The sequence below is a fragment of the Manihot esculenta genome, chromosome 18 (genome assembly GCF_001659605.2).
Source record: "Manihot esculenta cultivar AM560-2 chromosome 18, M.esculenta_v8, whole genome shotgun sequence".
Lineage (NCBI taxonomy): Eukaryota > Viridiplantae > Streptophyta > Magnoliopsida > Malpighiales > Euphorbiaceae > Manihot > Manihot esculenta.
Genome location: NC_035178.2, coordinates 9,452,475 through 9,474,948, shown reverse-complemented (window position 1 = coordinate 9,474,948; position 22,474 = coordinate 9,452,475). Strand labels below are relative to the sequence as shown.

The window sequence follows — 22,474 nt, the reverse complement described above, 5'->3', positions numbered from 1 at the left end:
TGGTAATAGATTAAATAATTTAAATTTAAAAATAATTAAATATAAATTAATTATTATTTTTATAGATAATATGTTAGATTATTTAAATTTAAAAAAAAATGAAATGAAAATATTGTTTTTATAGCTAATAGATTAAATAATTCAATTTAAAAAAATAAATTTTATAATAAATATTATATTATACTATTATGTTATTATGTTACTATAATACTATTATTTGTAGGCTACCATCGGAGTAAAAAGAGTTTTTTCTATAATAAATATTATTAAAAATTAATTTTATAATAAAATGACAGATAAATTATTGATTTATTAATTTATATCGAAAAGTATAATTTTAAACATTAAAAATAAAGTTGTTATTAATATAGTTTAATTAATTAAAAATAGATAAATTATAATTTAATTATAATTTTTTATAAATTTTTAAATATATATTATTTTACATATTTTGTTTTCATTGACCACTCATTGAAATCAAACCCCCAAATGAAATGTATGTATCGGAGCTCATGAGCTCAGCCATTTCTCTAAATATATTCCATATCAAGCTCGCAGCTACTAAACCTCAATGTTGCTCCGTCATGCATTATCACTCCTTACTCTTGCTGCTCAGAGTTTAGAGAGTGATAATGTAAAAAAACATAAGATTAGAAGAGATTCTATGCTCTGTTGCGATAAATTGTTTCAAGCTCTCTCAATTAGGATTTTGCAATTTCTGCCACCTCATTCGAAGGTTGGATTGACTCGTCAAGCTCAAGATTCTTTTGAGTAGCAGATGTAATAATAGTTCCAAATTCATTGTGAAGCTGCTCCTGAGACTTTAATTTTTGTTCTAACTCTGCATTTTCCGAGAAAGCTTGAGAGAAAAGAGAGTATGCTTATAAGAAATTCTCATTTGAAACCTGCAACTTGTCTTTCAAGGTTGCTGCATAATTTCTTCATTTCTGTTATATTACAGTTGAGTTCTGTTACAATTGTCAACAGCTTTTTTTCTTTTTTTTTTTTTTTTTTCTATTCATTACTTTCACCAATTCTTCGTACATAGCTGAGACTTCATTATTTTCATTACTAAATATTAAATTTAAATATTTACAAATTTTTAATTAAATTTTATTTATTTTATAAATTAGAAAAATATTTTATTTTCATTCTCTAATAATTTAAATTAATTTAATTTATTTATAAATTTAATTATTAAAATTAAAATATCCATTTGCCAATAAATTATATGGCTATTTAAATTTCATCCCCAGCAATGTAATCATGCGTCCGCCCATATATAATGTTTCATGTCAAATCAATATAAAATACAAAAAGCGAAAAGATTGCCATTCTCTTTTTTTTAGGTAAAAAAAAAAGATTGCCATTCTAAGTCTTTTGTTCAATAATTAGTTATTTCCTTTTATTACTTTTTATATTGTAGAGGCCATTTTCCTTGAAATTTAAAACTAAAATAATATTTATATTTTTTTGGTAAAGATATTTTATTTTTATCAAATATTAAATTATATTAATTATATTATCAATCGAAATTGTAATTATAAAAATACACAATATTCAAATAAGTATTAAAATTAGAAAAGGTAAGCGACTATCCTTCTATGGTAGAAATTCTGCTCAACTGAAATTCCCAAACTTTTCAAATCCAACAGCTCCTCAATTCAACAAAATTTCACGATTCTCTCTGTCTATAACTGTCCGGTAAGATTTTTTTCTTTTCAGCTCAACATCTTGGTGGTTTTGAAGATCTCAATCAAGCTTGGTTCAATTTTCAGATATTATGATTCTGTTTGGCTGCTATTATTTCAGTTTAGACTTCTTTTATCCCTTTTTTCTTGTAATTTTCGATTCTTGATGCGATATAGAGATTAGGGTGAGGTGAGTTGCAAAGAAAGGGTGGTGTTTATTGATGTAAAAGTTAAGTATGAACAAGAAATCCAGTTGCTGCTCCATTTGTGAGAATTCAAATCGCGCTTCTATTTGCGCTGTTTGCGTCAATTATAGGTAATTTGCCTGTTCACGTCCTGAATTCGGAATCTTAGTTGCATGTTTTGTTTGGAAGCTTTTTGTATTATATCTGATTGTTTTTGTAATTTGTTATGGGATATTCAGATTGAATGAGTACAATACCTTGTTGAAATCATTGAAGAGTCGTCGTGATTTATTGTATTCAAGGTTGAGTGAAGTTCTTGTTGCCAAGGTTTGATTTTATCCCTTTCTGAACGTTTAGATACTGCTGTTATGTTACAAAAATGTTTACTATTCTTTGTTTCATTGGATATTTAAAAAGAATTCTGTAATTTTTGCAAAATGTTCATTAGGGGAAGGCAGATGATCAATTAAATTGGAGAGTGATTCAAAATGAGAAGCTTGCAAATTTGAGGGAGAAGCTCCGTTGTAGTAAGAAGCAACTCATTCAAGGTTAGGCTTCATTTAATAACGGTAACATTCACCTTGAGATTGAAGAATATTCACTATACACTGTTTAATCTCATTATGCCACATGAAACTTTGCAGGGAAGGCTAAGATTGAGAGGATATCTTATGATTTAAATATCAAATATGGGGTGCTTGAATCAGCTCACAGTGTGGTATGATTATTTCTATTTGCAGCTTTTTGAGATTCAGATCATAGATCAGTGCCAACTGGTTTTGCTTTCAGTAGTGATTATTTGTCTTATGCATAGCCTTTTATTTTGCAGTTACAAAAAAACCGAGTGGACCAACTGGAGAAGTTCTTCCCAAACCTTATTTGCACTCAGAGTTTAGGGCATGTGAGGACTTGTCAAATTCCATCTTTACATTAATTTTGTCCTTTTCCCCCTAATATATATACACAATGTGATTACTAGTATTTTTGGCCTAGTTTGTTTTTGTCTATGATAAAAAAATATATATATTAAGGGAATCCATTTAAGCACTTAATCTTGTCCTTTTGGTCTATTTATTTTTTATTTATTTACTTTTGTTGCTAATCAATGCGAGATAATTTCTTTACAACAGATGGCAATTACCTCTGAACTACTTCATAAGCAATCAGTCATTGTAAAGCAGATGTGCAAACTGTTTCCCCAACGTCGGGTATGCACTCAGACAATTACTTGTGTTTTAATTTCTTATTAGTGATGTATATACTGCACACATTTTCCCAATTGCTACTTGTATAACGTAATGATCACGTCTATACATGTAATGCTATTTAGATGTGGTCTGCTGAATAATGCTTTTCTTGGATGTTTTAAATAACAGCTATATATGTTAGAATGGGAGCTATCTATAATCTTCATAAATGATTAATAGCCAATAGCTTTAAATTTGTTTTACAATTTTTCAAACTTCTATTTTAGGAAGGACCTTGAAAGATGTGTGCAAGTCCTAAAAGCATAGGCCTGATTTTGCCTTTTAATTCATGAAAGTCGAAAACACACAATATTACGCTTTGATCTATGTAATAAATGTGTTCTAGTTTTACACTGCTATCACCAATCTTGTGCCTTTCCTTTTTGAGCTTGAGACTAGCTGTGTGTGGTCTAACAAAGGCTACAATCATAACTAAGCAGAGTTGAAACAGAGAGTGTTCTTTGTAAATGGAAAGGGGAAATGATCAAGGTGAAATCTGCCTAGATGCTATAGAGTTCCTGCAAGGCACACACTTTATATCTACACATATAGCATTTATATTTCTGTTATACAAAAGGATAGGTGAAGTGAGGAGGATGTCAATTACAGGGATTAAAGCAGGAAGAGTAAAGTAGAGATGTGCAATAGTAGTCCTATGCCATTGCAAAAAGATTGGATATTATGAAGGGGTTATTTTACAAGATTGTAAATGATTGGTTATGATTTATGGCACTGAGTGTTGGCAGTGAAAAAACATGTGCAACAAGATTGTGTGGAAATGAGGATGCTAAGATGGATGCACATAAATGCAAGAATAGACAAGATGAAGAATTGAATGCACATCTATATGTGTGTATGTGAGAGAGAGAGAGAGAGATTTGTAACTACACTAGGTGATAGATTATGCATTGTTGTATGGTTGTATAGAACTATGGTTCACTCTTGATCCAGCTTGAAAGAGCCTACCAAATCCATAGTACTTCCTGAGTAGAGAAGAACACAAGCACAGTTTGATGCGATAGGCAGGAAATGTCTGGGAGATTGATGTTATTATGATTCAAAAAGATCTTTTGGAATCTTGCCTTTCCTTATTAAAAGGAAAGGTTATTACAAAGATGATCATAGAGAATCTTAGAGGAGATGCAGGACCTTCAATTATGTTTTTAGTGTTGAGAAGACACCACCTTTTAAGATGCAAATATTAAATAGTCCAAAAATAATAAATAAAATGATGCATAATTACTTTGACATGGTTTAGCTTTAAATTTGAGTTACCTTCACTGGGCAAACTCCAAATAAGACTCCACTATTAAAAATAGTTGGTAGAAAGGCACATGTAGTGGTAATTAAGGTGTTTTCGAAAATACTCCAAATAATTTACTTGCTATTTTGTCACTCTTTTTAGGAAATAATTCCTAAAATTTATAATACCTAGGCACACCAAGCATGCAAGCGTTCTGTTTGGAGATTTGGAAGAAGAGATATAAATGGAGCAGTTAGAGAGTGTCAAAGAAAAAATGAAAAGATTATTATGTTTGCAAACTAATGAAAAGTTTGTATAGATTGAAACAAGTATTGAGCCAGTGATATAAGAAGTTTGAGTTTGTTGTGGGGGAACAAGGTTATAAGGAGACTATTCCAAGTTATTCTATTTTTGAACAAAAATTCTTTGATGGTGATTTGTCATCATGTTACTCTGTGAATGACATGTTGATTGTTTCCATAATATCTCTAGAATTAACAATTTGAAAAAATAATTGAGTAGGCCTTTTACCACGAAAGACTTAGAGCCAGCAAAGTAGATTCTTAGCATGAAGATAAGTAAAGATGGAAGTGCTAAGAAATTGTGGGTGTTGCAAGAGAAGTACTCAAAAAGGTCAATATGGAGGATGCTAAAACGGTTAATTGTTCTCTTGCTAATCACTTTAATATAAGTATAAAGCAGAGCCCTTCCACAGATGAGGAAAGGGAAGAAATGAACAAGGTTCCTTCTACTTAAATAGTTGGAACTTTGATCTATGGTATGTACAAAGCTAGATATTGCTTACTGAGTCATAGTAATAAATAATAAGTTGATTTCTTTCAAATGTAGGAAAAGAACATTGAAATGCAGTGAATGGATTATTAGATATTTTGAAATACTTTCTAACTATGCCTTTTTTTGAAGCATTGAATTTTTGTTAGTTGGATGTATGGATGCAAATATGGCTGAGATATAGACTCGAGAAAGTTTACATAAGGATAATTAATTATATTTGCAAGGAGGTTATGTTATGGCAATCAAGATTACAAAAGTGTGTTGCTCTTTTCACTATCGATCAAGGTTTATTGTGGCAGTAGAAACATGTAAATAGTTGCTATGGATGAAGCTCCTGAGTGAACTGGGCTTCTAGTAAGAAAGTATACTTTATTTTGTGATAGTCAGAGTGCTATTATCTTTGGAAGGATTCCTCTTCCTGTTTAAGATCGAAGTACATTGATATGAGATATAATTGGATATGAAATGTGTTGGAGTTGAAGCAATTGCAGCTTGAGAAGATCTATATAGATGAGAATGGATAATACATGTTGGTCAAGATTTTACCAAGGCAAAATATGAATATTTTCCATTAGCCGCCGGAATGGTGGAGTTCTCCATTTAGTTGAGAGGGGAGAATTGTTGTTGTGGATCCCTCCAACATGGAGGGCACACATGTAATGATGTTAAAGGAAAAAAAAGAACAATTTTTGCTAATGAAAAGGGCATCCACCATTTTTCATTTGGTACAAATTTAAAAGGCTAGCGAATGAGGCATTCAATTCTTCATTCAACAGAATTATGTAAAGCATTGTCCCTTGCTCATATATAGGCAAGGGTTCAAGCAAATTTTGAAAAGAAAAGTGTAGAGAAGGAGAGATGCAAAGTTTGTGCTCTGAGGAAAAAAATATTAAGAGGGATTGTGAACTTCAAGAATTATTTTCTACAAAGGGATTGACAAAAACAATGAAAGAAATTACTATGGGTATTTTGAGAAACACTTTGAGTGCCGCAATTTGGATAGATCTCATTTGTAAGCTCTCTTTCTACCTACTATTTTTAATTTATTTGAAGTTTGGCTCGTGGTAGCCCAAAATTTAGGGTAAACCATGTTAAAATTATTATGCTTACTTTATCAATTTTTTTCTTCAGTATTTAATTTTTGCTACTTAAAATGTGGTGTTTTCCAACATTTAGGACTACTTATTTTAGGAGGGAATTTAGGAAATAAAGTTTAATTTGAAGTTGGTTTATCATTCCTAATTTATTTGGTTTTAGCTTTTTATCCTTTTAGAATTTCTAATTATAGTGCTAGTATGATTAACAATAGTAATTCCTATGTTCTCAAGGTACTTTAGTGGAACTTCGATTATTGACAATTGATTTTTGAGAAGTAGAAGTTGAGTTTTGTTATTCTCCCGTAGATGTTTTTTTATGGTTCTACATCGAAGACTTTTCTCATGTCTTGTTCATATTTTCCATAAAATAATTGCACATTTGGTTTGTGATCTGTACCAAGTCAAATGTACAATTTCTTAAACTAATATTGTGTGATTGTACATGCATCGGCTTGCTTTTATGTTTACATATATTACAACTTTCTTATTGTACTCATAATGAATCCATTTAATGTTTTACAGGTGAATATAGAAGGGGAGAGAAAAGATGGCACTAATGGTCAGTATGATCAAATATGCAATGCTCGCTTACCAAGAGGACTCGATCCTCACTCTGTTCCATCAGAAGAGCTTGCTGCTTCCCTGGGGTAATTTTTTTTCTTTTCTTTATTTTTTATTGATGTATCAGCATATATCCAAGATGACTGAGATTCTATCATGTGTAACTTTTTTCTTAAAGCTTTCTTGACTTCCTGGAACTATACATTCATCATAGCTAACAAATTTGTTGATACTAATCAGTGGCCCCCTGGTTAAAAAACAGATACATGGTACAACTTCTAAATCTTGTTGTTCGTAACTTGGCTTTCCCTGCACTCCACAACTCGGGCTTTGCAGTAAGCATTACTGTGCCTCTACTATTTTGCTCTTTTCCTTTTCCTAACTTTGAATTTTTTTATGTGGTTATTTAGAACTGTAACCTCATTATTGCCTCATCTAGCAAAACCACTAATCAGACCCATCATTAGCCATCTGTTATCAGGCCAAAATATTTAGGAGGTTTCACCAAAGGAAAAATTAAGAATTCAATAACATCGACATTTGATCTAGGGTATATTCAACCTTTGTAAGAGTAATCTTTTAGTATTGTTTAATGTCGTTTGATGGTTTCATAAAAAACACCATTATACATTTGTTACAATGGTCGAAATATTTAAGTGGTTCCAAATGGCGAATTTGAGAACTGTCTCATTTATATTGGCATTTGATTATAGATTAGCTTTCAACCTTATATGGGAGTAACTTCAAATCTTGTTGAATTTTGTTTAACAGTAGTATGAATGGACCCCTGTGTGGTTCAAGTGGTAAAGGATTGGTGTTATGAAAATTGTATGTGTCTGTGCACAGAATTGCATACTCTTACATCTGACAAGTTAGCAAAATATAGGGGTACAATTTATAATTTTCTTTAGGAACTCTCCTGTTATTGATGGATGAATTTTTCAGTATAAATGCTTATATCTGGATGCTCTTGTAATTTTCATAGTTTTGCATGTGTATCATATGTTAAGATATGTTTGGCATTTTACTTTATCTTGGCAGTCAAGCAGAAAAGATTTAGACATGGCAATATGAAAGTCCACTTTTATTTCTCAATTATTGAAGATAGTGAAGTACTTTTTTGCAGTGCAGGACTAATTTTCTAGTTATAATTTTTCTCCTCAGGGTTCTTGCTCTCGAATATGGCAACGCGATTCTTATTGGAATGCCTGTCCTTCTTCTCGAAGGTATGGCAACTGGAAGGTTTTCCTTTTCCCTCCTTTTCTACATTTCTTGTTTGCAGTAGCTAACTTAGGTTTACCAACTTTCTGCAACCTTTTCATTTTTCTCCTCTTTTGGGTGGTATGCAGCAATGAATATCCCCTTTTTATACCACGCCAAAATTATTGCTCTACTAGCAGTGAAAACTCATGGACTGATAGAAGCTCAAGTAATTTTGGTGTGGCCTCAATGGAATCAGAGAGAAGGGCCTACCTTGATTCTTCTCGAAGTAGCAGCTTCAATTATTCTTCTGCTTCTCCACATTCTGTTGAAACGCACAAGGAATTGCAGAAAGGGATTTCACTCTTGAAGAAAAGTGTAGCATGCATAACAACTTATGGTTATAACTTGCTATGTTTAGATGTGCCTTCTGAAGCATCCACTTTTGAAGCCTTTGCAAAATTGTTGAACACTCTATCGTCTTCCAAGGAAGTTCGATCTGGTTTTTCCTTAAAGATGGCTTGTTCAAGGTATCTCTTCTGTGTATTGTTAGATCAATTCTTAGGTGTGAAGTTAAAAGTCCTGTTTGTGGGCATGTCACATGACCCAAACAAGAGGAATGAAAGAATTGTTACTTCCAGACAACAACCCTGCTTCTTTAATAGATTAAAAAGAAAAAGAAAAAGGAAAGAAAAAAACAAGCGACCTTAGGTCCTGTAAGCTTATTCCTACAGCCTAATGGTCAATGACTAATACTTGCTCTATATGGCATCCTAGGCATAGTAATTCACAATCAATTGGAATTTTCAAACTAAACCGTGTGATTTTCTTCCCTAAAAATAGTTAAGCTAATGACTAAGGCTTCACTACACATGCACAATCTAATATATAAGATAACCATATTGGGGATTAATCTATTTGATGGACTCAGTATGCTGACATTCATTGAGCTTAGTTTGATAGTAAAGTCCCTCTATTAAATAGGATAACATATCCTGTATACTAGAATATTCACGTAGATGTTCATAGTTCCATTGTATTGAATAACTGTCATTTATGATGCTTCATTATTCATGTTGGATTATCCAATAGATGATAGAGAATTTAATCATTCCAAACAATTCAATCGTCCTTTGTGTACTATTTTTGGGATTTGGATAAACTGAATCCTATTCCTGGATGCAATTGCATACACTTGCTGGATACCAAGGCCTAGGTATTATATCCTCAGTACTATCTCTAGGTCACTCCTTATGAAACCTATTAATGGGATGTGGAATTTGGGTGATGCTTGGTATTAGTGAGTTTCTATTGCATTTGCATGACAGCTGTCCAATGAGACAGTCCTGGCTAAAATCGTCATTAACTTCCATGACAATGGAAAACTGAATATTCTAATGGTTATGTTAGGAATATACTATCTTTTAAAATTATTATACTATGTTTCTCTACCATCCCTGATGCCTTTTCTTTTGAGTTTCAGGTCATGTAAGCAAGTTCAAAAATTGAATAAATCTATATGGAATGTGAATTCTACCATTTCATCAAGCACTTTGCTTGAGAGTGCACATGCATTACACTTAACGGTATGCCCTAAACGTTAGCTTGTTGGAATGTTATGAAACTAACTGAGGTGTATATTTGGTTATGTTAGGAATGTCATTCAAATCTAGAAGCACCTTGAATTTTCCAACATCCCTCGATCAGCCTACCTTTGTGGGTGTCATTAATGGACACCGTCTATCCACTGCCCAAAGTTCATTACAGTGGCATTCTTTAATCGCTTAAGAAAAACATGTGCTTCCTTACCTCTGTTCCCTTGAGATAGATTGAGTGATACCTGGCAGCATCAACCACTACCTTAGAATTTTGGATTTGAATCTGAAGTCACACTGCTTTATGTTGATGCTCATTTATTTTAAAAAAATAATTTTTCGGTACTAGGAAATTGAGTATATTGTCGCAGCAATATGTAATTATTGAATGGTGGTAATAGTTCCTCTGTTTTCTTGCAGAAAAACCTAATTGATAATAACCTTCCAAATTCAGCTACTAGTTTCCTTTATGGCACTGAGATATCTGATACTGGAAAGAATGAAGGCCTGATTGATGGATGGGATCTCGTAGAACATCCCACTTTCCCTCCTCCGCCATCACAAGCTGAAGATATTGAACACTGGACTCGAGCCATGTTTATTGATGCTACAAAAAAATAATCTGGTGAGCTTACAGCCTTCATTTTTTTAAGTTAGCCAGATGCTCTATCATGTTGATACTTGTTGAGCACTCATAAAACCTTGGATTTTGCTTTTGCAAACGTTGATTGCTTCAGTGACGACATTTGTTGCCCTTTTTGTCAAAAAATAAGGTTTCGCACGTTATCTTCCCATTAATCGAAATGTTTGAACCATGCCAACGTAAATGCTCTCACGCACATGTACACATGTACTTGCTCTTTGACAAAGTCAGAATATATGACAGTCAGTCGAAGTTCCTCCCAGAATTTGCAGAGTTATAGATTTATTTGCATATTGAATTGCACAAATTTGCAAGCATACCAATTCAAGTGCTGATATCTGTTTTTTTTCCTGATCTTAGAACCTGAACAATTCTATATTAGATTCTTGTTGACTGTTTGATTTAAAATATCAATTGGTCAAGTGGATGTGATTGTCCCTTCAAATTCTTTATCCATCTTGCTAAGAAGTTTCTAAACTAAATCTCAGCATATCAAATTAACGATGCAATTGGATTGTAATTTTAGTTTTCTATTCTTTTGTAAATCAGATCCCTGACCACATGCACTTGCCAGTGATCCTTAGTTTTCCAAGTTTGTCAGTATTATTAAAGCTTCCCCCACTTTGTTTGCTGAAAGATTAACAAGTAGATTAGCTACTCTGATCTAGTCTCGTTTCTGTTGAAATTGATTGGTTCAGAGGGAACACAACCCAGAAAACAGGTAGTTTGAATCTTTGACTTGTAAAGCTTTAACATGGTTGGCCTTCATCTCCCTCTCTTGTAAATACAGAAAATCCAACAGGTTTGTGCATATGCTGAAATATTATTTTTTTTCCTTTCCTCTGTGGATATTTGGACTCGGTCTCCAGCATTGTTGCACTTGTGAGACTCAATATTTAAAGAAAAAAAGTTTCAAGGACCAAAATGATAATTGTCCATTATTATGATATTCTGATATTAGTAGGTGGGAGAGGACAGGATGATCGTTCCATGGCCTACTGCAATTCTTTGGATAGCATTGTTTATCTACCTTTTCAAAAGTAGTAAATGTCTAAAATTTAATAAATTTACATTTCCATACCTAGTATTTATTCACATTTATAAGTTTTTAATTCTTTCTTATAATACTAATAATTATTATATTCCTAAGGATTTACTTTTGTTACTTCTTTTGTAATGATAGAATAAATTTGGGAGAAAATAAGTGTTCATTAATTTTTGATTTTGTTATGTTGATTTTGTTTTTGCAATCAAATATCGGATTAAATTGACAACCCATTTAAATACATTCTATTATAAATTTGATTCTTTTACAATTAAGCCTTCGCTATCCGCAAATGTAGTTTGTATTTAAAAATACTTTTTTATAAAATAGTTTTTTTTTTATTTAAAAAATAAAATATATTAAAAAATTTATAATAAAGGTCTTGATAAGATTTTTAAAATGCAGAGAATGACTATTTATAAAAATAATGAAATAATTTTTTTAAAATGGCTTTAATTTTTTATTTGATTAGAAAAATATTTTTTGTTAATTAATTTTTTTATATATTTTAAATTTAAAAAATAGTTTTAAAAAATATTTTTTAATAAATTTAGATTTCAAGTCATTTAAAAATTGAATCAGGTCAAATTCAAGTTTAATAATATTTAATTTAAGTTTAATAATATTTAATTTGTTAAAGCCTTATGAAACAACTCCATTAAATAGATTTGAGTATGGTCGTAATTGAGCTTTTTTGGCTAAAATATTTAATTTTTGAACTTATCTAAAAGACAATTAGATCCATAAGTTTTAACTAAAATTTATTAGGGTTAGAAAGGAGTGAATTGTTTAAGAAAAATTCAGTTTAGCTAAGTTGGTTTACTAAACGGAAAAAAAAAAATTGAAGATGAATTTTAAGCTCTTCAGAATATGGTTTGACTCAAGAATTTATTAAACATTGATTTCAAATCTCTATGAAAAAATTTGTTAAAAAAATAATGTGTAGCTTGGGGTTCATTGCTTCAAGGCTTCAGCTAGATATTTAAGCGCTACAGGCAGCTGATAGCGTAAAGAGAAAAGGGAACAGCAGCTGAACACCGCAAGAAACCGTAATAACTATCTATCAATGTAAACAAATGTCAAATTCTTACAATGCAAGAAATCTTTGTTTCATCAATGATCTATTTATACTAAAAGTTTATTTAATTAGCAAATTAATAAGGATTTTGATTAATTCTGTGGATTGACATCTTTATACAACGAAAATATTATCTTCATTTTTTTTTAAAAAAAAAATATTTTTCTTTAAATTCATGCAAGCACAGAAAAGAAAGCAAAGTAGAAACTGTCAAAGTCTAAAAATTCTGTGTCGCCAAAATTGCAAAATGATATTTTGATGAGAACCACATTTTCTGATTTGGCTAATAATGGCATTGTCCTTCAAAATCACTCCTTAGAAGACAGACACCATTCAACCGCCTCATTCATGTCATGTCCCTCCCTGTACTAATAACACAACCGACGATTTCGCTAAATTTCATCTTCAGCCTATTATGTTGACGTGTAAAATATGACTCATAAATATATATCATATTATATTAGTTTTTTAATATTTTCACATTAATTTGTTATTCCTTATTATTACACATATTTTTTAAAATAAATTTTCAAAGGATTATATATTCTAAAAAAATAAAATCATATTACCTATTAACCATCTAAATTGTAATAATATATTATTAACTTGACCAAATTACTTCAATTTTAATAATTCATACACAATAAATCTATTCAGAAAATGAAATAATCAAAGAGATAAAAAAAAATTATTGTGTTTAGTAAAAAAAAGGTAATTAATTTTTATTTTAATTATAATACTAAATTTTTTATGTATTTAAATTCAAATAATATTATATTAGATCATAACTTATTTGATTCTTAATAAAAATTATAAATGCTTAATTGTTAAAAATTTTAAAGTCTTGTTTAATTGAAGATGATTCAGTTAAGAAATTGAAAATAGAATTAGTTGAATTTATTTAAAAAATAATAATTAATACTCCTTTATTTTCAAAATGATAGATAATATTATAAAATAAATGTAATTAATTCATATAAATTGACTTCATACCAACTCTCAAATTTTTGGGAAAAAGAAAAGACTTAGATTGTTTTCTACCTCATGAAATAAAGGAGCATTAATTAACCTCCTACTAATTAGTGGATCTTATTTTGAAATCTCATTTTCTGGTCTTAATTTTTTAAATAATTAACTTTTTAATATCATTAATGAATATTTTAATTAACATCAATAAATAAAATAAAATAACATATGAATTAATTATTTTAGATAGAAAATTTATCAATAAATATAAATCGATTAAATATTAATTATAGTGAATTTACATAAAATATATTATTATTAATAATTATAATAAAATTATTATATATACAATAATTATATATAATAATTGATGTTTTAATATCTACAAAAATAAGATTTTACAGCTAGAATGTGAGCTTCAATCAAGAGAAAGATTTTCCTCTCCTTTTTATTCCTTTCTTTTTATTTACTAGTGACGTTTAACGGTTTTTTTACTACACTGCCATATGTCTTTATCACTCAGATTCATATGTACGGGCGGGTGTGTCAGAATCCTTCTCCATGTCAAGTAGTCATTTAATTCTCCCGACGCGCATGCGGATAGAACTGCGAAGTGATTAGGCCTGCTATCTCTTCTCACGTCATATCACTCGACTAGATTTCTTTCCGCTAGACCTAGACTCACGGGTGACTCGGCATGCCTCACGTGTCTAGATCAGGGTCTGAAATGCTGGGTTGATCAGTTTAAAGGGTTTCGCGAATTTTGAACCAGCTCTATTTTCTCATACCTACCCTTGCCAGGTAAATAAAGTTCGGCGGTTATCAATAATATTTAAAAAAATGTGATAGAAATATAAAAGAAATTATCTTTTATTTAATGATTGAATATTTATTTTTATAATATAAAAATGTAGAGTTTAAATTCTGATAATTTTGTTTTAAAAAACTTTTAAAATGTAAAATAAAAGATAATTAAAAATAATAAATATTTATCTTGTACATAACATTCATTGATTTTAGAAAGCATAAGATTGAATATCTTTAATTTTTTTAGTCAGAAAAAATTTGTTGGTATATCAATAATTCAAAATCTTTAAACAAATAATAATTTTAATATAAAGAGGATGGGATGAGAATAATTCTTATTATTTTATGGATGACCTCCATTATATACTTCACTCACAAGTTTGCACCGACTTCTAAATTGAAAATATTTTTTTTTTCTAATAAATAGAAATATAAAATCTTTGTAATTTGCGCTTTAACACATCAAGAGTTGATTGACAAGCAATGTGATTCAAAATTTCATTTACCCATTGAGTGAAATTCACGTAATAATGCAAATCCTTACTTAACTTAACTCGTTGGTATTATTGGATGCTGACTTTCAACTAAACGTTTTGAAAATCTAATTTTTTAATAATTTATCGATATATATGATATTTTAATAATCTGTTAAACTATTTTGAATTGTCTGACGTTTTGACAATTTGTTGATTTGAACAGATTTTTGACAATTTATCATTCTACTCTAATTTATCTAATATTTTAATGATTTATTGATCTGTACCGATTTATTTGACGTTTTGATTACTTATCGATCTATTTTGATTTAAAACTTAATTTATGTATAAATATTTTTTTTTATTCTTTATCCTCTACAGCATAGAAAGTTTAATTTATACGATATAGATTGTACTGAATAGAAAATTTAATTTATATAGCATAAATCGTATTATATAGAAAGTTTTACATTTTTAAATTTTTTTAAACGAGATTAAACTTATTATATATTATTAAATTCTTATTAATAAAAGGGCAAGAATTTTCATTTCTAAATCGTATAATTTTCCTTTTTAACAAGTAGGACATATATACATATATAATAATTTATTTTTATTCTATTTACTTGAATTTTGATAGAATGGTAAATATTGCATGTATAATCAATAAATAAATTACTTAAATTTTAAAATATTAACCGACTTATCTATTAAAACGACAGTAATTTTAAAATATGAAATCAAAATTTAAAAAAAAAAAAAAAGAATTCTAGCAATGCACTAAGCTGACAGAGAACAGGAGAAGAGCAAGAACTAGTATTGATTAAGAAAAATAGATGCATGAACTTCCAATATAAACACATATATATAAATGCATACTTTCTTCTACATTAAGCAAATGTTTCATAATGGTTTTTTTTTTTTTTTTTTCCATTGTGAGGAGGGCTGATTCTGCTGCTCTCTCTATGTTTCTCTGCAATTATTGTTTTTTTTCTAAGGTGGTGATGATTCACAGACATAGCCATAATGAGTAACAATATGGTAATGTTCAAAACTGAGATCCATTAATTAATTGAATCTCAATTAGATAGTTATCATGCACCTACCACACGAGAGAAGGAAGTGAGAAACATCATCATGAATCATCTAATTTAATTATCTTCTTTTTTTAATAATAATAATAATAATCCACTCCCCTCAAAATAACTCTTTTTATTAACATTTATTTATTTATTTATATAAAAAAAAAGATCTTCGAATCTTTTTTCGATCAATTTCCTCTCTCTCACCGCACGCTCCCATTGCTATTAATCATAACAAACAAAAAAATTGAGATTGCAGCATCCACGCATTCATTTTTCATTAAAAAAAACAATTATTTTCCATAGTGTTACGAAATTTTAATTGTTGGAAATCAACTTAATATATACATGTAAATTAAAGCAATTTATATGTATATCGTTTATTTTTTCATATTTATAAATTATTTTTTTCATATTTATTCAAGACTTATTAATTATAAATTTTCAATATATTTATCATAATTTTTGAGAGATTATAGGTAAATTTGATTAAAAATGATAAGAAAAAAGCACATTTTGTGAAAAAAAAGTATAAAAATAATAAAAAAAATATTGATAGATTTCTTTGTATTTATATAATGGAATGCTATTTGACAAATACTTTCAAGTTACCATCCAATATTCTCTATTCTATTAATGAAAAAAATATAATATGTATAATATAATAATCGCTCGATGTAGACCATGTGCGCTGACGTTTGAAGACAGAGTCACGTGATAAGTGTCTGATAAGAGAAATAAAATTTTTACACTTTAGATTTTAGTTATTCGTCAAAACTCGCTCTCTCAACTACGAGACGAAACTCCACGAAAAGTTACCATTAGAGAACGCAATTAATCAGATCTCCATTACTCTTATAATCTCTAGATTCCTTATCTACTAATCGGTAGCAGTTGAATTTTCAAGAAATACGATAGCTAATTTCAGTATGACAATATAAAAGTTAATGATCATAGAGATCAATATATGCAATATTTACTCTTAAATTTAAAGTATTACATTACATTTGCTTTTTTTTCAATTGATTGACTTGAACGTTGGGTGGTTATTGGACACTCACCACCTCATTTTTTTTTCAAATTGATCAATCGCACCATAATTTTATTTTAAAATCATCAATAATAATTAATTAATGAAAGAAAATATATATAAAAAATTTTTTTGCCCGAAGACGATAAACAATCACTTATAAAAGTGACCCTATTTAGCCTTCCAAGCCAGCCAGCCAACCATTCTAGTACAATTTTTTGGGCATATTTTTTCCTTATTCTTTTCACATTTATTATGAGTTATGATACTGAAGCTCTTCCACTCATTATAATATATTTATATTTTTTTATATAAATTTAAAAGAGTAATATGTAGTGTTTTATGGTGGAGCTGTTCTTAATCATTTCCATAGTCTTAGTGCTTAGCAATTGAAAAAGAAAATTCATCATATGGACCACAAAAGAAGAAATATTGGACTTTGTCACCAACACAAGAGACCTAAAAGAAAATTTGAACACACCTTTAGAAACATATAATCCAAAAGAAGATTGCCATAGACCTTATTTAAAAATAAATAAATAATTAATTAACATTCACATTTTTTTATGGGCTCCCTGTGAAAGAGTTATTATCTTAAAATATTATACAACATTTTGAATTATACAAATTTTAATAGTCTATAAAATAATTGAGAGCCAAATTAAATCATCTACATGGCATCAAATTGTCCCAATAAAGAGAAAATATAAACTAAATTTGAATTAGAATTAAATAAATATATTTTTAAGAAAATTATTTTAATATATTAAACTTATACCCTTGAATGTATTTCATAGATTATGGTATATCTCTTATAAATTTAATTAATAGTTAATATTTAATTATTGTATATATAATAATTAATTAAATAATTTTTATAAATTAAATAAATATATTGATTTTAATTAACAAACTGATAAATGAGATTTAAAAAAATTGTTAAACAATAATACTTGGACAATAATTTAATTTAGTGAGAAAATCAATGGACCGGAATTGGTTCATGTATAAAATAAATTAGAGTTAATGAAATAAGTATTTAGTTTGGAGAGGTTAAAATTTATTTAGTGAGGTAAGATAATAGATTCAGCGAAAGTTTGAAATATTCTTAATTTGAGTTAGATTAATGGTATATATACGTCGATAGTTCTGATACTCTCAGTATTACATTTTATCATATTAGACGGAATATTTTCTTATAAGTGTGTCATGCGACTCATTAATAGTAGACAGTCGATTAATAAAAATAAAATCAGCGAGTTTATATTCGTTTACTACACATATTTATAATCCCGATAATATTCCGAGAAAACAACCAAAGTCCTACACTAATTTCATCAAATTGTATTCAGCCTATTTAATTTGTATGAAAGTGAATTTTTCTCAACACGTATTAGAAGATTTTATACTTTGTATTATTACGTACATTAAAAAAATCTATTTATTATTATGTTTACTATTGTAAGCATGAGACAGTTGGCATAAGAAAATTCCTGTATACACTAAATACATACACAGATTAATTAATAGAAATTGAATAACATGTATTTTCAAAAAACTCTAACGTGTTTTGTAATAAAAATTAATATTATTTTAAGCTGTTTGTAGAAAATAATTTGTTTATGAAAAAATATTTTCTTTCATGATAAAACATTTTTTGAAAAAATACGTTATTTTTATTTTTATTATAATTTAAAAAATAAAAATATTAATGAATTTATATTTACTACATTAACAAGATTTACAAAATCAAGAAAATGACATTTTTTAAAAAAGCAAGTAATTTTTTTAAAAAAAGATTATATTTTATCTTTAATTTAAAAAATATTTTCAGCTAATTAATTTTTTCAAGTGTATTAAATATAAAAATAATATTAATAAAAAAATATTATTTTTCTCAAAAAATATTTTCAATAAAACAAAGGGAAAAGTTTCAATAAGTCTTTTATAGCTTAAAAGCTAATTTAATTAGCTAAAAACTAACATTTTAATAAATATAAATATATATAATTATCTTTATTATCGTTTAGAATTATTTATAATAGATTAAATCCTAAATATTATAATTATTTATAATATTTTATATTACAAACCTAATCCTGAATATTATATTTATTAAAAAAATACACAATTAAATTATAGGTTTCACTAAATTATAGTAACTAAATTATAATTTATTAAATTAAAAGAATTAGAATGATAATATATATTAGTTTCAATAACTTTTTATTTTATTTTATTTCAATAATTAGATTTTATTTTTCAATTAAAATATTATTTTAAATATACAAAATATTTAGATTGGTTTTTATTAAATACAAAAATAATTTTGATTCTAATTTTGCATACAAAACACCTTAAAAGGAATTCGATTTCTGTTAGGGCTGAGCATTCGCTCAGTTCTATTTAAAATTGAATCAAATCGAATAAATTAAAATTTTAGTATTTATAAAAATCGAATCAATTTTGATCAGAAATCAAATTAAACTGAATCGGTCTAATTCAGTTCGATTCAGTTCGGTTTAATCGATTTTAATTTTTAATAAATTTTTTTATATTTTATACTTTATTTTTAATATTTTAAAATTTAATTGAAATATTTTAACGTTAATACGATCTAATCTATCTATATTATTGAAAATAATACATTATTATCACTAATCAGTTTGATTTGATTTTTTTAATTTTTTTCTAATTAAAATCGAACCAAACTGAACTAATCGAAATTTTTAAAATTAAAAATCGAACTAAACTAAAATGAATAAAAAATCAAACTAAAATTTTAAATTAATTCGATTCAATTAATTTTTTCAATTTAATCCGAATACTGCGAACCCTAATTTCAATTCCATAATAAAGCAAACATAGGAAAATTCAAGATTTCGTTTTCAATTCCACTTGATTTTCATTCCAACATTGTATCCTATATTTATATATTAAAATTAATATTTTTAAAATAATTTTTAGATATATATATAAATAAAAATAATTCTGAAACAATTTTTAATAAAAATTTAAACTTGATTGATAAGAAATAGTTAAACCAAAAATAATGTTACTAGAGCTAATTAAGTATTTTAGACTCAAGCTAATTAAATTAATATTTTATAAAATTAATTTTATTTTATTAATTTAATCAAGTGTCTGAATAATATTTATTGAATTAGTTAAGAAAAATTGTAAGAAGAGGAAATAACTACTATGAACATGGAGAAATTTTACTCTTATATTCATTAATAATGGTAAAATCTATTTATTTTTTTATTAATTAGATTAATTTATTAAGTTTATCTTTTTATAGTAAAAGTTGAAATCTTAAAAATATATTGGAAAAATTATTATTTAATCTTATAGTATGAAAAAATTTTTTAATTAATTTATTAATTTTAAAAAATACATTAAAATATTTTTAAAATTTGAAAAATCATACTAATTAATCGCTCCATTATTTTAGCGGTTATACATTGTAAAAAAAATCTAAAATGTTTAAAAACTAATTAATAAACTTTTAATAAAATTAAAGAATCAATTAATGAGTTTTTTCAAATTATAATTATTAAATAATAAAACATTTAATAGTATAAAATTAATAAAAAATTACTGAGTAGATATTTTAAAACTAATATATTTTTTAAAATAAAATGATCAGTTTTTAGACTAAATAATACTTTTTTTTACATTTACAGACTTAATCTAGTGGTAAATGCATCTGAGTACATCTTAGAAATTTCATATTCTATTCTTTTAATTCTCGATTATCGATTAAAAAAAAAAATTTTTTTTAAATATATACATACCCACTTGAATGTAGTGCACTTAAAAGTTAAAATTGGTATAATTAGGAGGCTATATATAAACAGTACTGGGACACCATAGTACAATTCTTTTAAATTAAAAATAGGGCAAATTGTTAGTTCAACTACTTTCTATTGGCATCCCAATACTCCAATAATGCAAGTCTCAAATATAAATTTATGAAATTTCAGACCCCTCAATGAAAATATCAAATACATAATAATAATAATAATTAAAATTAAACAAAGTCAAATTAAGCTGTCCTTGTCTTCTTGAGTGGTCCAGTAGTAGAAGATGCTACCTCTCACATGGGAGTTTTGTAAGCTTCACTCAATATTCTCATTACCCCATCACATGAAAATACAGCAAATTATAGATTCAAATCTTGCTAATTTCTTTTTAATTAACATCCAAAACTTTAACTTAAAACAGTGAGAAATCTTAAATTTTTTCAAGTTATATTAACATATTACAGTAACATACCAAGAAATTAAGCAGAAAAGGGGAAAAATAAAATAATTAAAGACCCTTTTTTTTTTTTTTTTTGATTCATACAAGAACATGATGAACCCAAATTCCAGAAAATGATGATCATATTGAAGATGATCTTAATTAATTTCAGCGCGGCCGACGAGTAATTAGATCATCATATGATGTTCTGCTTGATCTTGGAAGGTATACTATTGATTCAGAAACAGCACAAGTTCTTTTACAGGAAGTGTAAAGATTTATAAATCCAAACCTGTCACTAATGCTTCTTGTCACCTTTGTTCCATTCCAGAAGTTACTACCAGATTCTTCATCATCATTATCATCCTTTGAACATTCAACTAAAGCAGTGAAGAAAGGATCCTTTGCAAAGCTTTCATTAGAATTCTTCTTTCTGATTCCAACTTCCTCCAAATTGAATCTTTTTGAGGTATGAGGAGGTAATGGAAGGACTTTCGCTAATGTTGTCTCCCTTTTGATCTTGTGACTTTGTTTCTTGGGGATTCCTGGCAAATGCTCCCAAGAAAATGGAACCCCAGAAAATCCGAGTGGGTTTGCCGGACTAAAAGGGGAATCGTCGAGAAAATATAAAGATGAAGACGAAGAGAAGGAGGAGGATGAGGAAAATGAAGGAGTTCGATGAGAAGAAGCATGTTTCATTGCCGGAATTGTAGTGTCACATTCTTTGAGAACATTTGCTGAGCAATCCATAGATTTAGAGGAAGAGAAGAGAGGCATTTTCTTTGTTCCCTTTGATCTACATTGCTTCAATATATATATAAAGACTATAGGAAGAGCTCCATGTATGTGCTGTTTAATGTAATAATTTTTTGGAACATAGAAGGTTAGAAAAGATATTTTTGGACAAATGAAAGGACCCCACAGTATTGATGGGAAATGGGTAAGGGAGAGAAAAGGTTTATAAGGGCAAAATGCGAAAATAATGAGGGTGGTGGTGGTGGTGATAAGGCCACCTTGTCTACATAGGAGTTGTTGTATTAAGAATGTCACAAATTCATGACATGGTGATGATATTCCAGCCAGTATATGGAGCCTAATTAACCAACTTCACATCAAATTTTTTTCAATCAAGCAATAGGTATGTTGCCTAATTCAGTATCGGCTCCTTCATTTCATCCTCCGAGCCGCTCTATATTCTCCTTCTTCCTCTTTCCGCTATCGATAAATATCGCGTCAGGTTAATCGAGGGACACAATTCTTTTTTTTTTAAAGTATTAAATTTAAATTTTAAATATAAAATACCCTTAACAAATTTATTTAATATAAATTTAAATTAATCCGATCGACATATTTCAAATTTTATTTTATTCTTTTTATGTAATAACTATGAATGAATATTTTATAAATATTGAATATTACATGTTAATTATTTATAATAATTTCACTAAATAAACAAGTAAGTGAAAGAAGTTTGACTATTTTACCAAT

At 28.0% G+C, this 22,474-nt stretch overlaps 2 protein-coding genes across 8 annotated transcripts; one reads left to right on the top strand and one right to left on the bottom strand.

Moving 5' to 3' along the window:
• Positions 1–1,542: 1,542 nt before the first annotated feature.
• Positions 1,543–11,487, top strand: LOC110606739. 7 transcript variants are annotated; one of them, XR_006349443.1, is made up of 15 exons: positions 1,543–1,704; positions 1,869–2,007; positions 2,116–2,203; positions 2,325–2,424; positions 2,521–2,594; positions 2,706–2,777; positions 3,007–3,084; positions 6,781–6,905; positions 7,082–7,154; positions 7,984–8,045; positions 8,169–8,549; positions 9,503–9,605; positions 10,035–10,239; positions 10,956–11,059; positions 11,222–11,487. XR_006349443.1 is itself a non-coding variant. In XM_021745702.2 (14 exons), the coding sequence occupies exons 2-13, from the start codon at positions 1,928–1,930 to the stop codon at positions 10,233–10,235; spliced, it is 1,437 nt and encodes a 478-aa protein (XP_021601394.1). In that variant the 5' UTR covers positions 1,543–1,704; positions 1,869–1,927; the 3' UTR covers positions 10,236–10,239; positions 10,956–11,204. The 7 variants fall into 7 exon arrangements, 3 of the variants coding, with proteins under 3 accessions (XP_021601394.1, XP_021601393.1, XP_043809337.1); XR_006349442.1 differs by having other exon boundaries at positions 11,219–11,487; XR_002486564.2 differs by having other exon boundaries at positions 10,807–11,059.
• Positions 11,488–20,971: 9,484 nt separating this feature from the next.
• Positions 20,972–21,866, bottom strand: LOC110606959. Its single transcript, XM_021745976.2, has one exon. The coding sequence runs from the start codon at positions 21,761–21,763 to the stop codon at positions 21,155–21,157; it is 609 nt and encodes a 202-aa protein (XP_021601668.1). The 5' UTR covers positions 21,764–21,866; the 3' UTR covers positions 20,972–21,154.
• Between the last annotated feature and the right edge of the window lie 608 nt (positions 21,867–22,474).

What these genes read in the sequence shown, in the direction of transcription:
- LOC110606739 (XM_021745702.2), top strand. Translation starts at nt 1,928, where the DNA reads ATGAACAAGAAATCCAGTTGCTGCTCCATTTGTGAGAATTCAAATCGC. An exon ending in GTGAAGTTCTTGTTGCCAAG is followed by an intron (nt 2,204 to 2,324) that starts GTTTGATTTTAT and finishes AATGTTCATTAG; the next exon opens with GGGAAGGCAGATGATCAATT. An exon ending in TTAAAGATGGCTTGTTCAAG is followed by an intron (nt 8,550 to 9,502) that starts GTATCTCTTCTG and finishes TTTGAGTTTCAG; the next exon opens with GTCATGTAAGCAAGTTCAAA.
- LOC110606959 (XM_021745976.2), bottom strand. Translation starts at nt 21,763, where the DNA reads ATGCCTCTCTTCTCTTCCTCTAAATCTATGGATTGCTCAGCAAATGTT.